General features: G+C 40.7%; 1 protein-coding gene across 5 annotated transcripts in view; it reads right to left on the bottom strand.

Moving 5' to 3' along the window:
* Positions 1–16,062, bottom strand: part of Rbm33 (RNA binding motif protein 33) — a 94,359-nt gene that overhangs the window by 21,675 nt on the left and 56,622 nt on the right. For all 5 annotated transcript variants that reach the window (XM_026406178.2, XM_026406179.2, XM_077795901.1 and 2 more), the window contains 5 exons: positions 9,327–9,459; positions 8,349–8,692; positions 6,230–6,592; positions 4,263–4,547; positions 497–1,153 (listed from right to left, as the gene is read on the bottom strand). In XM_026406178.2, coding sequence (XP_026261963.2) covers positions 497–1,153; positions 4,263–4,547; positions 6,230–6,592; positions 8,349–8,692; positions 9,327–9,459 — 1,782 coding nt within the window. The remainder of the gene's footprint in view (positions 1–496; positions 1,154–4,262; positions 4,548–6,229; positions 6,593–8,348; positions 8,693–9,326; positions 9,460–16,062) is intronic.

Here is a 16,062-nt window from a genome sequence, read left to right as displayed (position 1 = left end):
ATAGGGGAAAATGTGTCTTGAAAATAGAAAAACAGGTATGAATGTCTGTCCAATGCTGCTTAAAAGTGGACAAGTATACATGCTAGTTGCCCTCTCCACCCACAGCTGCTCACTGAAGCTCAAGCTACACACAGCCAAGCATTTGCTTTGTGTAAAGGAAATTTTATTTCACAACAAACTTGATGCATCAAGTTTGTTCAATTTGTTATCACAAATTTATAACAATTTGTTATCACAAATTATCTACAAAAAGAAGCTAAACCTAAGAAATGTGTAATTGTGGGATGCCACCCTGGTCTTCATTAAATTGACTCAAGAGATAATTTAAACAATTCAAATGGGTCCCAGATAGAAGCAGAATTTAAACAATTCTTAAGCCAACTTCCAGTGGTAAAGGCTGGTCTATGATTCCAATAGTGGCAATTTTTATCTCTGAAAATAAGGACCTTATAGAAGAAACAGATTCAAAAGCACCTGTAAAACTCTGTCAACTTACCCCTCCTGACAACTTAATCACCCTGACCTTGGAGCTGACGTGTGGCCCATCTCCACCACCTCCACTGTTGGTCCGGTGCATGACAGTCCTCTTCACGCCAGGCTTCATGTCCTGAGGCCGGCCCTGGAGGGACGCTGGGCGAGCTGCCTGTGGAGGGGGTGTGGGCTCCTCCACCTCCACAGGTTTGACCTGGACCACCTTGTGCAGAGGCTGCATCTGACTCTGAGGTACTGCTTTGGCGGGCCTCACGTGTTTCAGTGGTTTCATCTGCTGTCCTTGATACTGCATGTTAGCACCAGATGGTACAAAGTTTGATGTTTTAGGCTGAGCATTTGAAATGGTGACATCCTGGTTTTTAACAATAAGTCTGTTTTTCACATTCTGCCTGCCCTGTGCACCTGGAAAAGGTAGCAGCGGGTTACCATTAGTGGGAGAGGGTGCAGCCGCCTGCTCCTCTTGCTCCACAGGGGCTTGCGGGGCATAGAGCTGCTGCTGTTGCTGCTGCTGTTGTGCAAGTCTTTCCAGCAACTCCTTCTTCCTGGCACCAGCCTGCTGCTGCCGACGTAACTCCTTTTGTTTCAGAATTTCTTCCCTTAGGCGTTTCTGCTCCTCTATCTTTAGGCGATATAACCTTGTTTCTTCATCTTCATCAGGAAACTAAAATGGAAATACCCAGAGTTTACTCTTCTGTATAAAGCAAGGCAACCATCCCACCTATTTCAACTAAGAAGATGCATTTTCCGAAAATCTTTCAATTTAGTGTCTGAAAGAAGGCATTCAAAATCTGCTTAAAGACTAAGTATAATTCCCTCCTCTGGGGAGGGCAGGGGAAATTACACAGCTAAAGCTAATTTGGAAAATCTTATCAGAATATTAAAAACTGAAATAATGTGAATTTCCACTCATTTACAAGTTTGAAACCAATTAAACTATTCATTTAAGATATCAAAATATGTTTTGAATGGGAATGGCAACAGGAGCGAGGCTCTGCCATCACCCGGCTTTTATCTGGCTCTTCCCTGACAAACCAACAAAAGGTGGGGTGTAAATGACCTGAAAGGGCCTGATTAGAACTATTGATTTTTCGTACAGAATTTTCAGCCTGATCTCAAACTCATTTGTCACAGAATAATTGGTTATAATGAACAGCACAAGTCAATCTCTCTGACCTTGAACTCATGCACCCTCCTCAGAATCAAAATGTCGCCAATTGCAGTATTGGAATATTAATGGTATATAAGGAATCCCTTGAATATGCCAACCTGAAACCATTCCGAAAGCCTATCAAAAAAATCGTTTTGAAAAAGTCGAGTAACTTTCATAAATGGCATCCAATGAGGAAAGCCTACAAAAAGTTAAGCATTTTACAAACCTAATGGTATTCTATAAAAACTACCCATTCCCACAGATCCTTTATAAAAAGAGTCCTAGTGTTCAATCTATCTGGGATCCCCCTATTATCAAGCTCATCTACCCTGAATAAACCTGAAGGATCAGGAAAGTAAAAACAAGAATGCAGAGGAGTTGGCTAGTGCCTTGGAGCCTCATGCAGGGCACGTTCCCTCAAAGGCAATTCTGACAGCTGGGTTCTCATCTCAAAGTAAGTCTAGGACAGATTTTAAACAGGAAATGAGGGTCAGTAAGGGTCTGCTACCAGGTAGGCACGCAGAGCAAGAAGTAACGCCAGGGGAAGCCAGAAAACCAGGTGAAGAGCAGAGGGTGCAGGCAGCAAGCAAGGAGGGAGCTATGGACACACTGACAGGACCCCAATGTACCATTCAGAACACAAGGAAATTACTACTCATTAGCGTATGTCCCCACACAATCAACAGTTACAGGCCGTGTTCAGGAATACAGACAGCAGGACTTAAGACTTCCATTGACAATCATCCTTCATTGTATCATCATTAACTGGGAGTGTAAAATAATACACCACATTTGGCTAAGCAAAGATAATATTTCTTCTAAAAAATAAAAATAGAATGTATAGTCCCGGTGAGGTACACAGAATATTAAAATAACAAATTAGGACATTCAGCTTATACCATGGTGACCTGTAAGTTCCAAGTCACTTCCACAAATGACGTGTTTAAAAGCAACCACAGAGGGCTGGGGTTGTGGCTCAGTGGTAGAGTGCTCGTCTGTCGTGTGTGAAGCCCTGGGTTCGATCCTCAGCACTACATATAAATAAATAAAAATAAAGGTATTGTGTCCACCTACAACTAAAAAAGAAATATTTAAAAAAAAATGTAACTACAGAACTCTTGAGTCCTCTACCTCACCCAATGTGCACAAAAGGGGCACACAGCAGGGGGCTGGTAGCGGTGTGTCCAGAAGGTCCCTTTCTCATGTCATGCAGACACTGTCACTGTACAAGAAAAGAAGCATGTGTGTGGTTTTATTTTTCAGAACCAAATCAGTGCACAAATACCAGCCAGGAACCAGCTATGTAAATTAAAGGCACTATCAAAATTTTGGGAAAGGATTCTTTATAAACCACTCCAATCCTGCTTGTTAATCTACAATAATTTTTATATATTAATTATAACACCAAGAGTCACCCTAGATCTAATTAGAGCTTATTAAGCAGTAACTCAATATTTTGACTTTTCACTTACAATTCTGGTTTGGCAACGTTACAACTGCTAGAGGAATTATTGGAAGAAAATTTGATAGAAAAAAATTAACTAATTAAAAGATAAAACCAGTGCCAGTTGGTTTTTATAAAATTTTAAGAAATCATAACTTACCTAAATTTTTACCTAAGGAAAACAGTTTATGCTATCATTACTATAGTAGAAGTAATCAATCCACCATGCTACTTCATTACATTCTTCATAAATGTGATTAATACTGATAAAACTTCCATGTTTTTGTCTCTTACCAGGTCTCAGGTGCATACTCTGGCTTGTTTTATCCTCATTTAACAGGGAAGAAAGTTGAGGCATATGGGAAGTGAGGACCTCAAATTACAAGTCATGTAAAATACTGACCTGCATTTATTATTTATACTTACAACCTCCTATACCTGTTTTAAAATTATCAACTACACGTGTAACTATATTCTAAATAAACCAAACTCCTCCGAATCTTAAAGATCAATAGTACAAGTGGTCCTATCTAGAATGGAATGTGAAACTGAAAAAAGCCACCCAAACCTAACAGTGCACGTCAAGGAGCAGCAGGCTGTGCTGGGCCCGCAGTCCAAACCTGGTCCTGACCTGGTTTTCCAAGGAATGTTTTTCTGGAACACAGGCACATCCACTCTTTGGAGAACTATTCGTAAATTGCCTTTGTGCTGAAATGGCAGAGTTGAGTAATTATGACAGTGTGTACTATACAGCCTAAAATATTTACAGAAAACACTGGTGAGCCCTAGTATAAGTTGACTCTATATAATCAATGACAAATGTACAAATACAAGAAGTTTAATATTGTAAGCCAGGGAGAATAAAGGTGTATCTTCTCTGAACATGCTAGTAGGCTTCAAAGAAGGATCCAGCAGGCAGAGGACAAGAAGCTGAGAAGATTTTGTGACTAACACTCCGGATGAGTGAATGAGCTGATTACACAGCTTCCTCTTTGACCAAGTATTTTTTTTTTTAATATTTATTTTTTAGTTGTAGGTGGATACAATACCTTTATTTCATTTTTATGTGGTGATGAGGATTGAACCCAGTGCCTCACGCATGCCAGGTGAGCATTCTACTTCTGAGCCACAACCCCAGCCCTGACCAAGTATTTTTTAATAAGGAAAATGTCCCACCTCTGTTTCTGGTTTTGCTTCTTCCTTAGTTTGAGCCACAGGGCTCACTGGCTTGACTTTTGCTTCTGTCTTCGCCTGTGAGTTCCTGGAAGCCACCACAGCCCTTGCGGGTGGGGACGTGCTGATCGGCTTCACCTGAGCTGCAGGCGTGGAGGAGCAGCGACTGCTACTCATTTCTATTACGTGTGATGGCGCGATGGGTAACTCGCGCAAATTACTGTTTCTGGGAGCAGTGGGCTGCATCTGCTGCATGGGCCGCTTGGTTACATTCTGAGATGCTGCATTCTATCGCAAGAAGAAACAGACTCTGATTACAACTGGAAATGTGGCTGAAGGATACAAAAAGGCACACATGACTCAGTGCAAACATGACAGGGCATCCTCATCGGTAACAGGCATCTCTTCTGGCCAGTTATCTTCCCCCTTGCACGAAGGCAGCTCAGCCTCTGATGCCAAGGGCTCACACTGTTCAAGGCAGCCTACGTGCCCACAGACTAACAGCCTCCTGCTTAGTGTAGAAACCACACCAAGTGATATGGCTTGCAGCTTCAGTATGGAGGGCCAACATTTTCAACACAACTCTTTCAAGCACTTTGTCTGCCTCAAGTAATCCTCAAGGAAACCATTTCTACTAAGTCACCAAAATGTAATGTGGAACAGGGAAGGAATCAAGTATTTAGTCAAAGTCCTTGACAAAGAAATGTGTGGGAGTTTCCCACAAATGAATATAAGTTCTCTGAAGGCAGAGATCTGTCTCTTCTGTTCACCACTATACTCCCAGGAACCTGAGAAGTCCCTGGTGGCAGGATAGTTACATTTTTCCTGAATTCATTTACTTATCTGTTTACAGCCCAAAGAGGCAATCTATGCTCAAAATTAAGTCACTGATCGAGGTAAAATGACCAACACCCAAAAGTATTTTCTAAATTTATATACCTTTTAATTAACATCTATTACCACAGAAATACCTAGATACAGAAGATGCTGAAGCCAATATTAAAATCTACTAAGTCCCAAGTTTTCAAATCTGCAAATATTTCAATGATACAGGTATATTAAAATAGGTTGAAAACCATAACCATAGAGGTCCTTCATCACCACTAAGAAAAGAACTGCAGAGAGTCCTAGAAATAAGACACCAGGACAATAGATCAGACATCCTTTATAGATAATTAAGCCACCCTATAAATAGGACACTGAGCAAACACTACATAAAATACAAAGAAGTGACTTCCATGATCTCTTCAGCAATTACTTTTGGTCAAATGAAGGGTTACATTATAATTTTTTGACAGTATCTTGTCGGTTTCCCATGACGTGGCTGGTTTAGATGCCGCCGTTCAGGCAGAGCACTCACATGGGTATGCAGGATGCAACAGGCTTTGTCCCAGTGTCCTATTTATAGGACAGCTCTTTTCCACCACTGATAATCTGAAATGCAGTGCCTTCTTAGAAAAATGACAACCTAGTTCTAAAAAATATTTTAGTGAGAACATTTCTTCTATTACTTACCAGTTACATACACATGATTTTACTTAGAAGTGACTTTTGCAATAAAGTTCATGCCATTCTCAAAATAAATTTTAAAATATTTTTCAATCATTCGTCTATTACTTATCTCAAAAAAAAAATAGATGCCTAAAAACAATTATTTCAAAGTTACCGTAAGTGGTGCATCTATTGCTCAATTTGTGTTTTCATAAGTGTCCCACATCTGGGACGATGGGACAAAATCAGTTAACACACTCTTTAAGGTGTATAAAAGGGTATATAAAAGGTGTATAAGTCATTAATTTCTGTATTCAAGAAAACAATTTCCTAAGTGTTCACTTCAGAAAAATGTATGACATACTTGCTAATTTAAATCAGAACCGGAAAATAACCTAACTCAACAACTATGCCTCTTGAGTTCTCAAAGTCAAAAAATACCCTAGGAAGCCTCAGTGAAGACGCCATTGGATACTCACGTGCCGCAGCCCCTGGCGTGGGGGACACTGCATCCGGCTGCTGCTGGGTTGGGGCTGAGCAGTCTGCACATGGGGCCTGAACTGAGGCTGAGACATGGGCATCAGAGGAGGCGGAGGGGCAGGAAGGTGGTGGTGATGCTGGTGCTGCTGCGGCTGGTGCTGTGGCTGGTGCTGGGGAGGCGGCTGGTGCTGGGGAGGCGGCTGGTGCGGAGGCTGGAGCTGGGGCTGGAGCGGGGGCTGGTGCTGGGGCTGGTGCTGATGGTGCTGGGGCTGGTGCTGATGGTGCTGGGGCTGTTGCTGGGGCGGCTGCTGCTGCTGGGGCTGGGGCTGATGAGGAGGCGGCAATGGAGGATGCAATGGCCCCTTCCAGTTCAAGACAAGAGAAATAGCAATTCACAAACAGATAAACGAGCTACACCCAATTCAACTGTCCTCTTAAAAATCCCATCTTGAGAAACAAACTTAACATGGTGCCAAGGCTTCACTTTGGCTTTGTTGGGAAGGTAATGCTATCTTCTAAGTGCAATAATGATCAACAGCTACTATCATAACAGCTAAATGTACTTTTGCCCTAAATCCTTTCTACCAAGAATTCCAAGAATTTATGTGAAGGAAGTAATTAAGGATGCAAGCAAACACAGAACCTCCAATATGATACTAAAGTTCTGAAACCAACAGAAGCAGGCAAAATCAGCATCAGTGTAAAAGGCAGCTTTTAGCACCAAGGTCACGTGCAGTAGTGAAAGACGATTCACTGAAGTGCAATGGGAGCTGGGAGGAAAGCACAGGGATGAGGACACACTGCTTCAAAAAAACTGGAAAAAAAATACGTATATGTACACATGAAAATGTTCATGACGCCAGGTACAAGGGGCCCACACCTGTAATCCCAGCAACTCACGAGGCTGAGGCAAAGATCGCAAGTTCAAGGCCAGCCTGTGCAACTTAGAGAAACCCTATCTCAAAATAAAATATAAAAAGGACTGAGGTGTAGCTCAGAGGCAGAGGACCCTTTGGGTTCAACACTCAGTACCAGAAAAAAAAAAAAGGAAATGTTCATCGCAGCCGTTTCTGAGAAAGAGGATTATTTAATTTCCTTTACTCAAACTTATCTATATTCTAATATTTCTGCAATAGAGAAGAATTAATTATATTTTTTCATTAAAATAAAAATTTAAAAACCACCTCAACCTCCGTTAACACCTTAGATAAGAATCACTTTCCTCTTGGCTTAGACACATATCCTCTGTTTCTAAGGGTTAACTCAGGTGGACCATCACTGTATGTTTTAATGATAAACACAAAATCCAAGAAGAAATCACAGGATAATAAAGATGCCACAAATACTTCCACCAGCCCAGGAAACACCTACCAGCAGAGGGCATATGAGATTGCCAAATACTGAGTCAACACCAACACTGTTTTCTTCCCAAGGGGTTTTTCCCACTATCTAGTATGGGAAAGTAATTTTACAAAGCACTTTAATTACACTGATAAATCTTTCAAGACATCTTATAAAGGTGACCAACTGTATTATCAAAACATGTCCTAATTTTATTGAAGAACATCTTTTAAAAACTCCTAACAGGGGCTGGGGATGTGGCTCAAGCGGTAATGCGCTCGCCTGGCATGCGTGCGGCCCGGATTCAATCCTCAGCACCACATACCAACAAAGATGTTGTGTCTGCTGAAAACTAAAAAATAAATATTAAAAATTCTCTCTCTCTCTCTTACAAAAAAGTCATTAAAAAAAATAAAATAAAATAAAAAAATAAGACTCCTAACAGTAGGGCTGGGGTTGTGGCTCAGCGGTACAGCGCTCACCTAGCATGTGGGAGACCCGGGTTCGATCCTCAGCACCACATAAAAATAAATAAACAAAATACAGATATTAAAAAAAAAAAAAACTCCTAACAGTGACATTTCCAACTCCCCCCAAATGACACATTTTTCCATTTCTCCTAGTATTTCAGGAGATAACAGTATCATCAAGAGAGTTTAGTAAATGGTACATTTAACACTAACAACCTTACTCTTTAAAGACTACAGTGAAAATCTGAAACAGTACTCCTCCCCTGCAGCATAGACTGGTTCCCCCAAGGTTGGCCCATGTGCATACCTGAAGGTTTGGCTGGGCGTGCGTGGGCAGGAACGGCTGTCCTGGGCCAGGCAGGAAGGGCTGTCTAGGAGGAATGAAAGGCCGGGTGGCTGCTGACCCTGGCTGGCTAAAGTGCAGGATCCCCACTGGACCTGGGGGCTGCAGGGCTGGTCTTACGGGCCTCTCTCTCGGGAACACTGGCTGCTGTCCTTGCTGATTAAACGCTGGTCCGGGCTGAGTGAATGGTAAGGGACTTTGAGCAGGAACAGGATGGCTGCTGTTCAGAAGTGTGGGTGGAGGCGGTGGTGGAGGGGGACTTCGCTGCTCCAAGAAAAGATGACTGGGGAACCGTGGTTCACCTGAAACTGAATAGGAGTACAACACCACCTTCAGGTCAAACGGATCATGCACTTCTCAGAAGACCAGTTTTATGAACTTTCTTACCCTGGGACAAAAATGACAAATAGTGAAGGAGTATGAACATTTAGAAAGAATTCTAGATCTTGCCTCTTTTTTTTTGGGGGGGTGGTGGTGGTGGGGTACTAGGGATTGAACTCAGGGGCACTCGACCACTGATCCACATCCCCGGCCCTATTTTGTATTTTATTTAGAGACAGGGTCTCACTGAGTTGATCAGTACCTCACTTTTGCTGAGGCTGACTTTGAACTCACAAGCCTCCCCTTCAGCCTCCCAAGCCACTGGGGTTAAAGGCGTGTACCACGGCACCTGGCTAGCTTTTGCCTCTTACTTCTGGATTGCTTTGTGGGTCATTTTCTATGAACGTTTTCCTTCTTTGAGTGAGATTTTCACATTTCAGATACCCAATACTATCTGATTGTGTAACGTCTGAAATGGCAGGCACAGCTGCCACAGCTTAAAGGCCTGTGGCTCTAACAACCGCCCACTAGGGGTGAAGGTTGGTTTTAACAGTGACTGTTCAATTGCATCATCAATGATGCCTCCATCATGTCCCCGTGCCAGACAGCACTCCTTTGTACCTCCCAAGAAGAAAGGGTCTCGCTCCTGGGGTGGGGGTGGAGCTCTCCACTGGTCCTGGAGAGGAAGTCGTGGGGGCTGGCTGAAACTGTTGGGAACAGGTCCAGGTGTGTGCTGTGGGAATTCCGGAGGGCCCTAAAGAAAACAATGAGGAAAAAGTGAAAGACAGAAAAACATCCTGTAATCTTCGGAAATGTATACAGTTCCAAGCTTTCCTTTGGAACTGTCAACTAATTTATCTCCAGGGGTCAGCCTGCTTCTGTGTGTGTATATGTGTGTGTGTGTATAGGCATACAGAAATATCACTAAACACACACACACACATATATAAATGACATGTTACAAAGTAAGTGATTCTACCATAATGCAACAGTCAACAATAAAAACTGGGTGCAATGGCCACGCCTGTAATCCCAGATACTTGGGAGGCTGAGGCAGGAGGATTGCAAGTTCAAGCACAATCTCCACAACATAGCAAAACCCCGTTTCAAATTATAAAAAAAACAAAAAGGGCTGGGAATGTGTAGTTCAGTGCTAAAGCACCCCTGGGTTTAATCCCCAGTACAAAAAAAAAAAAAAAAAAAGCATCAAAAAATTAATTCAGGATTTTAATATTATTATAGCACTACAGAATATTATTTTTCAGCTTACTAAAATTCATGCAATTATTGACCTTCTTTCCCATTAATCCAAAAGACTAAATGTCTACTTTGGACATTCATGACATTTATCTTCTCAAAGATGCTATTTTCTGCTATCTATTTAACACAACCATAAGCGACAGTTATGAAGCTGCTTTACTTCAAAAAAAGAAAAGAAATTCAATTTGTACCATAACAAAAGTCCACAGTCTCTAATATAACAGAAAAACATGCATGTTAAGAAGTCAAATTATGGGCTGGGGATGTGGCTCAAGCGGTAGCGCGCTCGCCTGGCATGCGTGCGGCCCGGGTTCGATCCTCAGCACCACATACCAACAAAGATGTTGTGTCCACCGAGAACTAAAAAATAAATAATAAAAATCTCTCTCTCTCTCTCTCTCTCTCTCTCTCTCTCTCTCTCTCTCACTCTCTCTTTAAAAAAAAAAAAAAAAAAAAAGAAGTCAAATTATAACAACAGAAAGTATTATGCAATCGGATTCCTTTGGATAAAAAATTCAAACAAGTTCTTACAGATTAACATTTTCAATAACTACATGCTACCACAGAAAGAGACAAAGCAAAAGTACTTAATATTTCTCAACTTTTAGAAACCATGCTTCTTTCTCATGAATTTAAAAATCAAATGTCTTGTCTGCCACTTACTACTGACAATTAATGGTTCCCCACCTCCTAGGTGTGTAACAGAGGACATAACTCTTTCAGATGCCACACCCTTCCCACCCCCTTAAAAGCCTGCCTGACCCTACTCAACCTGAGGCACTGCAAGAACATGCAACAACAACTGTACACTCCCAGATGACTGCCAGCTAACTAAGAAGTCGGGGTTAGAACAAAATTATGACATCTTAATGAAACGACAAATACTAGAAACTTATTTATTTATATTTGTTACTGGGGATTGAACCCAGGGGGTGCTTATCCACGAGCCACATCCCCGTGTCTTTATTTTTTGAGACAGAGCCTCACTACCTTGTTTAGGGCCTCGATAACCTGCTGAGGCTAATCTCGAACTTGAGATCCTCCTGCCTCAGCCTCCCAAGTCACCAGGATTATAGGCAAGTGACACTGTGCTTAAAAGAAGGGGAAGAGAAAGGTCCAAAGCTCAAATTCTTGCAGCTTTTTTTTTACTACTTTAGGTGACATGGAGGAAACCCTCACTGTGCCAAAGTCTAAACGGGGGCATAATGTCTCACTCTAAGGTACTACCTAACAGCAAATCTTAGGAGGAATGGGACGCTAGAAAGTAGAAATACATATCATACAACACACACTAAAATGTTTTTTTATCAGTAATAAATGCATGCATTTTATCATAAAATATTAATTTTAGACTTCACTGCTAATGATGCTTTAGTTCAACATTCTTTAATATTTCCACTTAGATAAGATGCTAGAAAAAGTGTTCCTAACAACATGGGTTTATCAAGCAGTTACATATTAAATATGCATGAAGAGTTTCAATGGATCTGGCTACTTTCTTTCATGGACAAATTCTTACCTTCCATTTAAAAATATTTTCACTTTTAATGTGAAATCAATGGTATGCATGTGCTCCTGTCTACCAAAACCAATACTGCACTTCACAGGAACTTAAATGTTCTATGTATGAAATACAGCAGGAGTACTCCGTCTTTACTTTTGCATTTCAACATTATTCTGAGCATCCCTAATTCAAAACTCAGAAATGTTTTTGATTTTTAAAACTCTTTGAGCCATCAACACTCAACTTTAGAGATTACAGAACAATTTCAGATTTCAAATTTTTGCACTGGGGATGCTCAATGAGCAAAGTCCACAATAAATATTCCAAAATCTGAAAAACTGAAATCTAAAACACTCTGATTCCAACCATCTCAGATAAGAGATCCTCATCTGCACAAACACTTCTAAACATGTTTTAAAATAATCTTCAGAACTTTCTGGATGACAACAAATCAGCAATCAAAGGTTCTGTGTTATTTAAAAAATATGATTAAATGTTGTTTCTTGGTGTGACACAGAGTGACCTCTGGATTGTGGAGAGGTTTGCTGATTGCACTGCCTCCAATACAAACAAACAACCGTGGCCCTGAGTAAAAACTCTCTTCTGTAAAACAGACTGTTCTCTTAAATTGTGTGCATGTATGCTCGACTAGATTTCTTTCCAGGAAGGGGGCAAAAGTGAGGCTTCAAACAGATAAATACAACAGAAACAAATACGATTCACCAAAACAATTTCTGTTGGGAAATGGGAAACGCACAGAGCTGCTAGAAAGGCGGCACCCAGCCTGACAGAAGCCAGTCTCTGTTAAAGGAGTCCCTGCTATGAGTGAAGGACACACTGTTACACACTTTTAAAATCAGAGGAATTTAAATGAAAAACATGTTTTTATGAAGTTTTAGCTTAAAACAGGAAAACTAGCACCTATCCAAAATCACACAAAAAACCATTTCCAACCTTTAAAGTGTCATGATAAACAACTGCTCTCTTCCAACCATCTCCCAGGACCACAGTCCTAACAGTCATGAGCTGGGGCCAGTGAGCCACGGGAACAGCTTCTCTCCCCACTGTCGAGCAGTCCTCAGAGAAGCAGCACCCATCAGCCAGGACAGCCTTTGCAGCAGCTGGTGATGCAGCTCTGACACCTTGAAGGGTTTAGAGTTAAAAGTGACCAGTCCAAGGTCTACCATCAATGAATGACAGCTCAGGACAAGACCTTGTACTTTCAGACTCTTTTCAGTGCTCTGCTCATACAGTGAGTCTTCAAGTAATGCCACAGAACCCAGTTTCTGAAGCCAATGTCCACCACAAAGAGCATCTCCTGACGGGATCCCTCCCTCCTTTAGCAATATCTCACATGCCACAGGTGGTAAAGAACAATAAACCATATAAATTTCTTCTAGCAAATGCAAAACTATTTTAAGACTATTAGTTGCAACTACTTCATTTAACAGAATTTTTAATACTAATGCCATTTTACCTTTTGAAATAAAATACTTCAATCCTTTCAAATAATTCGCTTTTCTTTATATCCCTTTAAAACGCCAAGGTAAGGAATTATCACTCTCCCCCATATAATTCTTACGCAGACCATACTTCCCTTTTTTGCATCTCTTGTTAATTACATGATGCTATCTATATTAATCCTATTCAGGAAGAACTGATAACTTCAGTTACAAAAATAAAGAGGAAACTTTGCATAAATTGCTTGGCACAAAGTTAATCACACAAAGCCAAGAATATAAAGGCTCTAACAGCTATGATGTGACTTATCAGCTTCCCTAAAAGGGTCAGTCTGTATATTTTAATACGACTAATTAAATACCTTAACAATGTCATTGAAACTTCATGAATCTCAATAAATTACAACCTTCCTCTATGTTTTCATTTATTAATCTCATTTAAAATGCAAAGAACTACGTAAGAAATCAATTGACACTTAAGAAGACCTCTCAGTTAATTCTGATTAAATGGGTTAAATGTGAAGAATAAAGACCACTAGTGACCCCTCACATAATTAAAATTACAACCCTCTATCACAATATGTTAATCCTCTTATCTCAGCATTCTCCATAATTTTTTTTTTCTTTTGGGTTGTGCCTGGTTTAAATACCTACATTCATTTTCCTGGAAGATAATTTCATCTTTAGAGACACACACTTAATGTTTTGAAGGAGGACATATCCAATGCCAAGTACCAGATTTCATGTGGCGGGCGGGGGAGTGGGTGGATGGGGACCTCATGATTTAAATACATGAAGACAATGTTACTGGTTGAAACAGGAGACCAGAGCACTCACTACAAGTCAAGAAGCTTTTCTGTAGTACAAAATATAACTTCTGCCAAAGCTACTAAAGATCACTCACATTCCTTCACAAAATGCGAAGCCCTACATTCCTACAATGTCCCAACATGCTCCTCACAACAGGCCCACTTAGCAGATCTCCCACATGGTATGAGTGTAAGTCAGTCTGATCCAGTTTCTTGACTTTTTCCCTTAGTTTACTGAAGTTCATTTTAGTACCTCAGGCAGAGGGTACAGCATAAAAGAGAGCCTTGGTTCCAACTCTATCCCCTGGAATTATATGAACCGAAGCAATCAGTTTTCCTATGACTCAGCTTCTCAATCTGTGAAATGGGTAAAATAACAACCACTCTGCTTCATAAGGCTGCTGAACACAAGCCCTGCACAACATCTGAAACACAGTGGTCACTCCATCATCTTTACATGTATCGTGGATCTTCACTGATACATGGTTCAGGAAACCTGCTTCTGTATAGTCAAAACAAGGAATCCATTTACAAAGCAAAGCAGTACTATCAGCAGACCAACTTAAAGCAGAGTTTAAGATTCCCCTCTGTGAACACAAGACTCTCAGTCCCACTCCTAGGCACTGACAATGTCCCTCACAATGTTCTATAATGGACACCCATATACTAGAATAGCAACACGCAAATGTCAATTATTGAAGGAATGCAAAAAAAAAAAAAAAAGGGGGTCTCAGGTGCTTATGCTCCAAAGAGGAGCCAGGCAGAGAAAAACATACTGTAAGACTCCACTCCTACCACAGAACTGCAGGAACAGAAGATTCAAGGGTTATTAGGGTCTGTGGAAGACCAGCATGAACTCTTGGGGTGATGGGTCTGTCTTCTATCCTCACTGTGGCAATCACAAAACTGTAAGCAACGGTTGGAACTCACAGACCAGATCAGATCACTAAAAGGACTTCTTCTAGAAGAAATGCCTTTCGATACTTTCAAGGACCTGTTTCAAAGTTTAATCTAAATAATACATCTAATCAGATTTATGGGTCTTCAAAAACTCCCAGGAAAACAAATGTTAAAACAAAATTTAAAAAGGGGTGTGTTCTGTAGGATATAATATGAAAAATTGACCATAGAGATCTCCTTGGCACAGGAAGGATTTCAAAACTCTGTGTTACTGTCCCACATTCACAGACGGAATTCTTAAATTGCAGATGGCCATCTACATGGCACTGTATGTCCAAAGAGGATTTATGGAGATGTTGCTGTCAACTTAATAGTTTCACTTACTGAAAAGTGAACAAAATAATTTAACACATACCTTTTTACAGAGTAGCTCAATGATTCCAACAGTTTTTCCACAAGAAAACAGTTCTGTAAGACTTGGATGGGTCTTCTCTGGCCTCCAGTGTGGCCTTTAGTCAGTCCTATCTCCATCCAACCCATACAATGTGAGCTGACAGCAGCAAGTCAAAGTAAAGGGTTACTGAATTTGATCAACCACCTTCTTTAATAGCTGTTACCACAGTGTTTAGCTGTTCCTGTTACTGCTGCAGATGGGAATTCATTGATATGATTAAATTTGATGGTATGATAATGTATGGTAATCATGATTAATCAGAAACCCACAAGCAAGTGGAGGATGTTGGGTATTATGTCACCTGCATTTTAAACTGCATTCTTTCTTTGCAAGCCTGACAACATTTGACAGCTGGAAGGATCTCCCACCACATTCTGCTACTACTCAATAGATTTGATAAGAAAAAATGCCCATCATTCCTCCCCTATCTTAAGTGCTAATAATTACAAGGCACTGCAGGCATGTTGTAAAAACAGCAAGAATTCAAAGAAAGACTTTCTTTCCTGGATAGAACAAAGTCTGGATGCTCATCTGCAAGGCCTATCAACAGAAAAAAAATCTGATTTGATGCAGCAGTCTCATCAGACATGATTTGCATGAAATGGCGTTTAAGGCACATCCAGCGAGCGTCAGTCACCACCACCTGATACCACACACCACAGTGCAGCCCAACTCCCGTCGATGCTGCATCAACAGAGCAAAGGCATAGGCCAACCTCATCTGCTGGGTCCATCTGAGTAATAATGTAATGACTAAGACGACTAATTCAATTTTAAAAGCACAGTAGTCTTTTAAACACAATTTTCATTTTTAGTTTTAACTAAGAGCACTAATAAATTATTTAACGCCAAACGACTCGGTATTTAACTGGCTAACAAAAATATCATTTATCCAATCAAAGAACTGATTTGGTTTTAAAATACCCTAGAAATAAGGACCTTTAAAATGTGGATAACTTGTGATTTGTCCA

Source organism: Urocitellus parryii, chromosome 3 (assembly GCF_045843805.1).
Source record: "Urocitellus parryii isolate mUroPar1 chromosome 3, mUroPar1.hap1, whole genome shotgun sequence".
NCBI lineage: Eukaryota > Metazoa > Chordata > Mammalia > Rodentia > Sciuridae > Urocitellus > Urocitellus parryii.
This window is presented reverse-complemented; position numbering and strand designations above follow the sequence as displayed.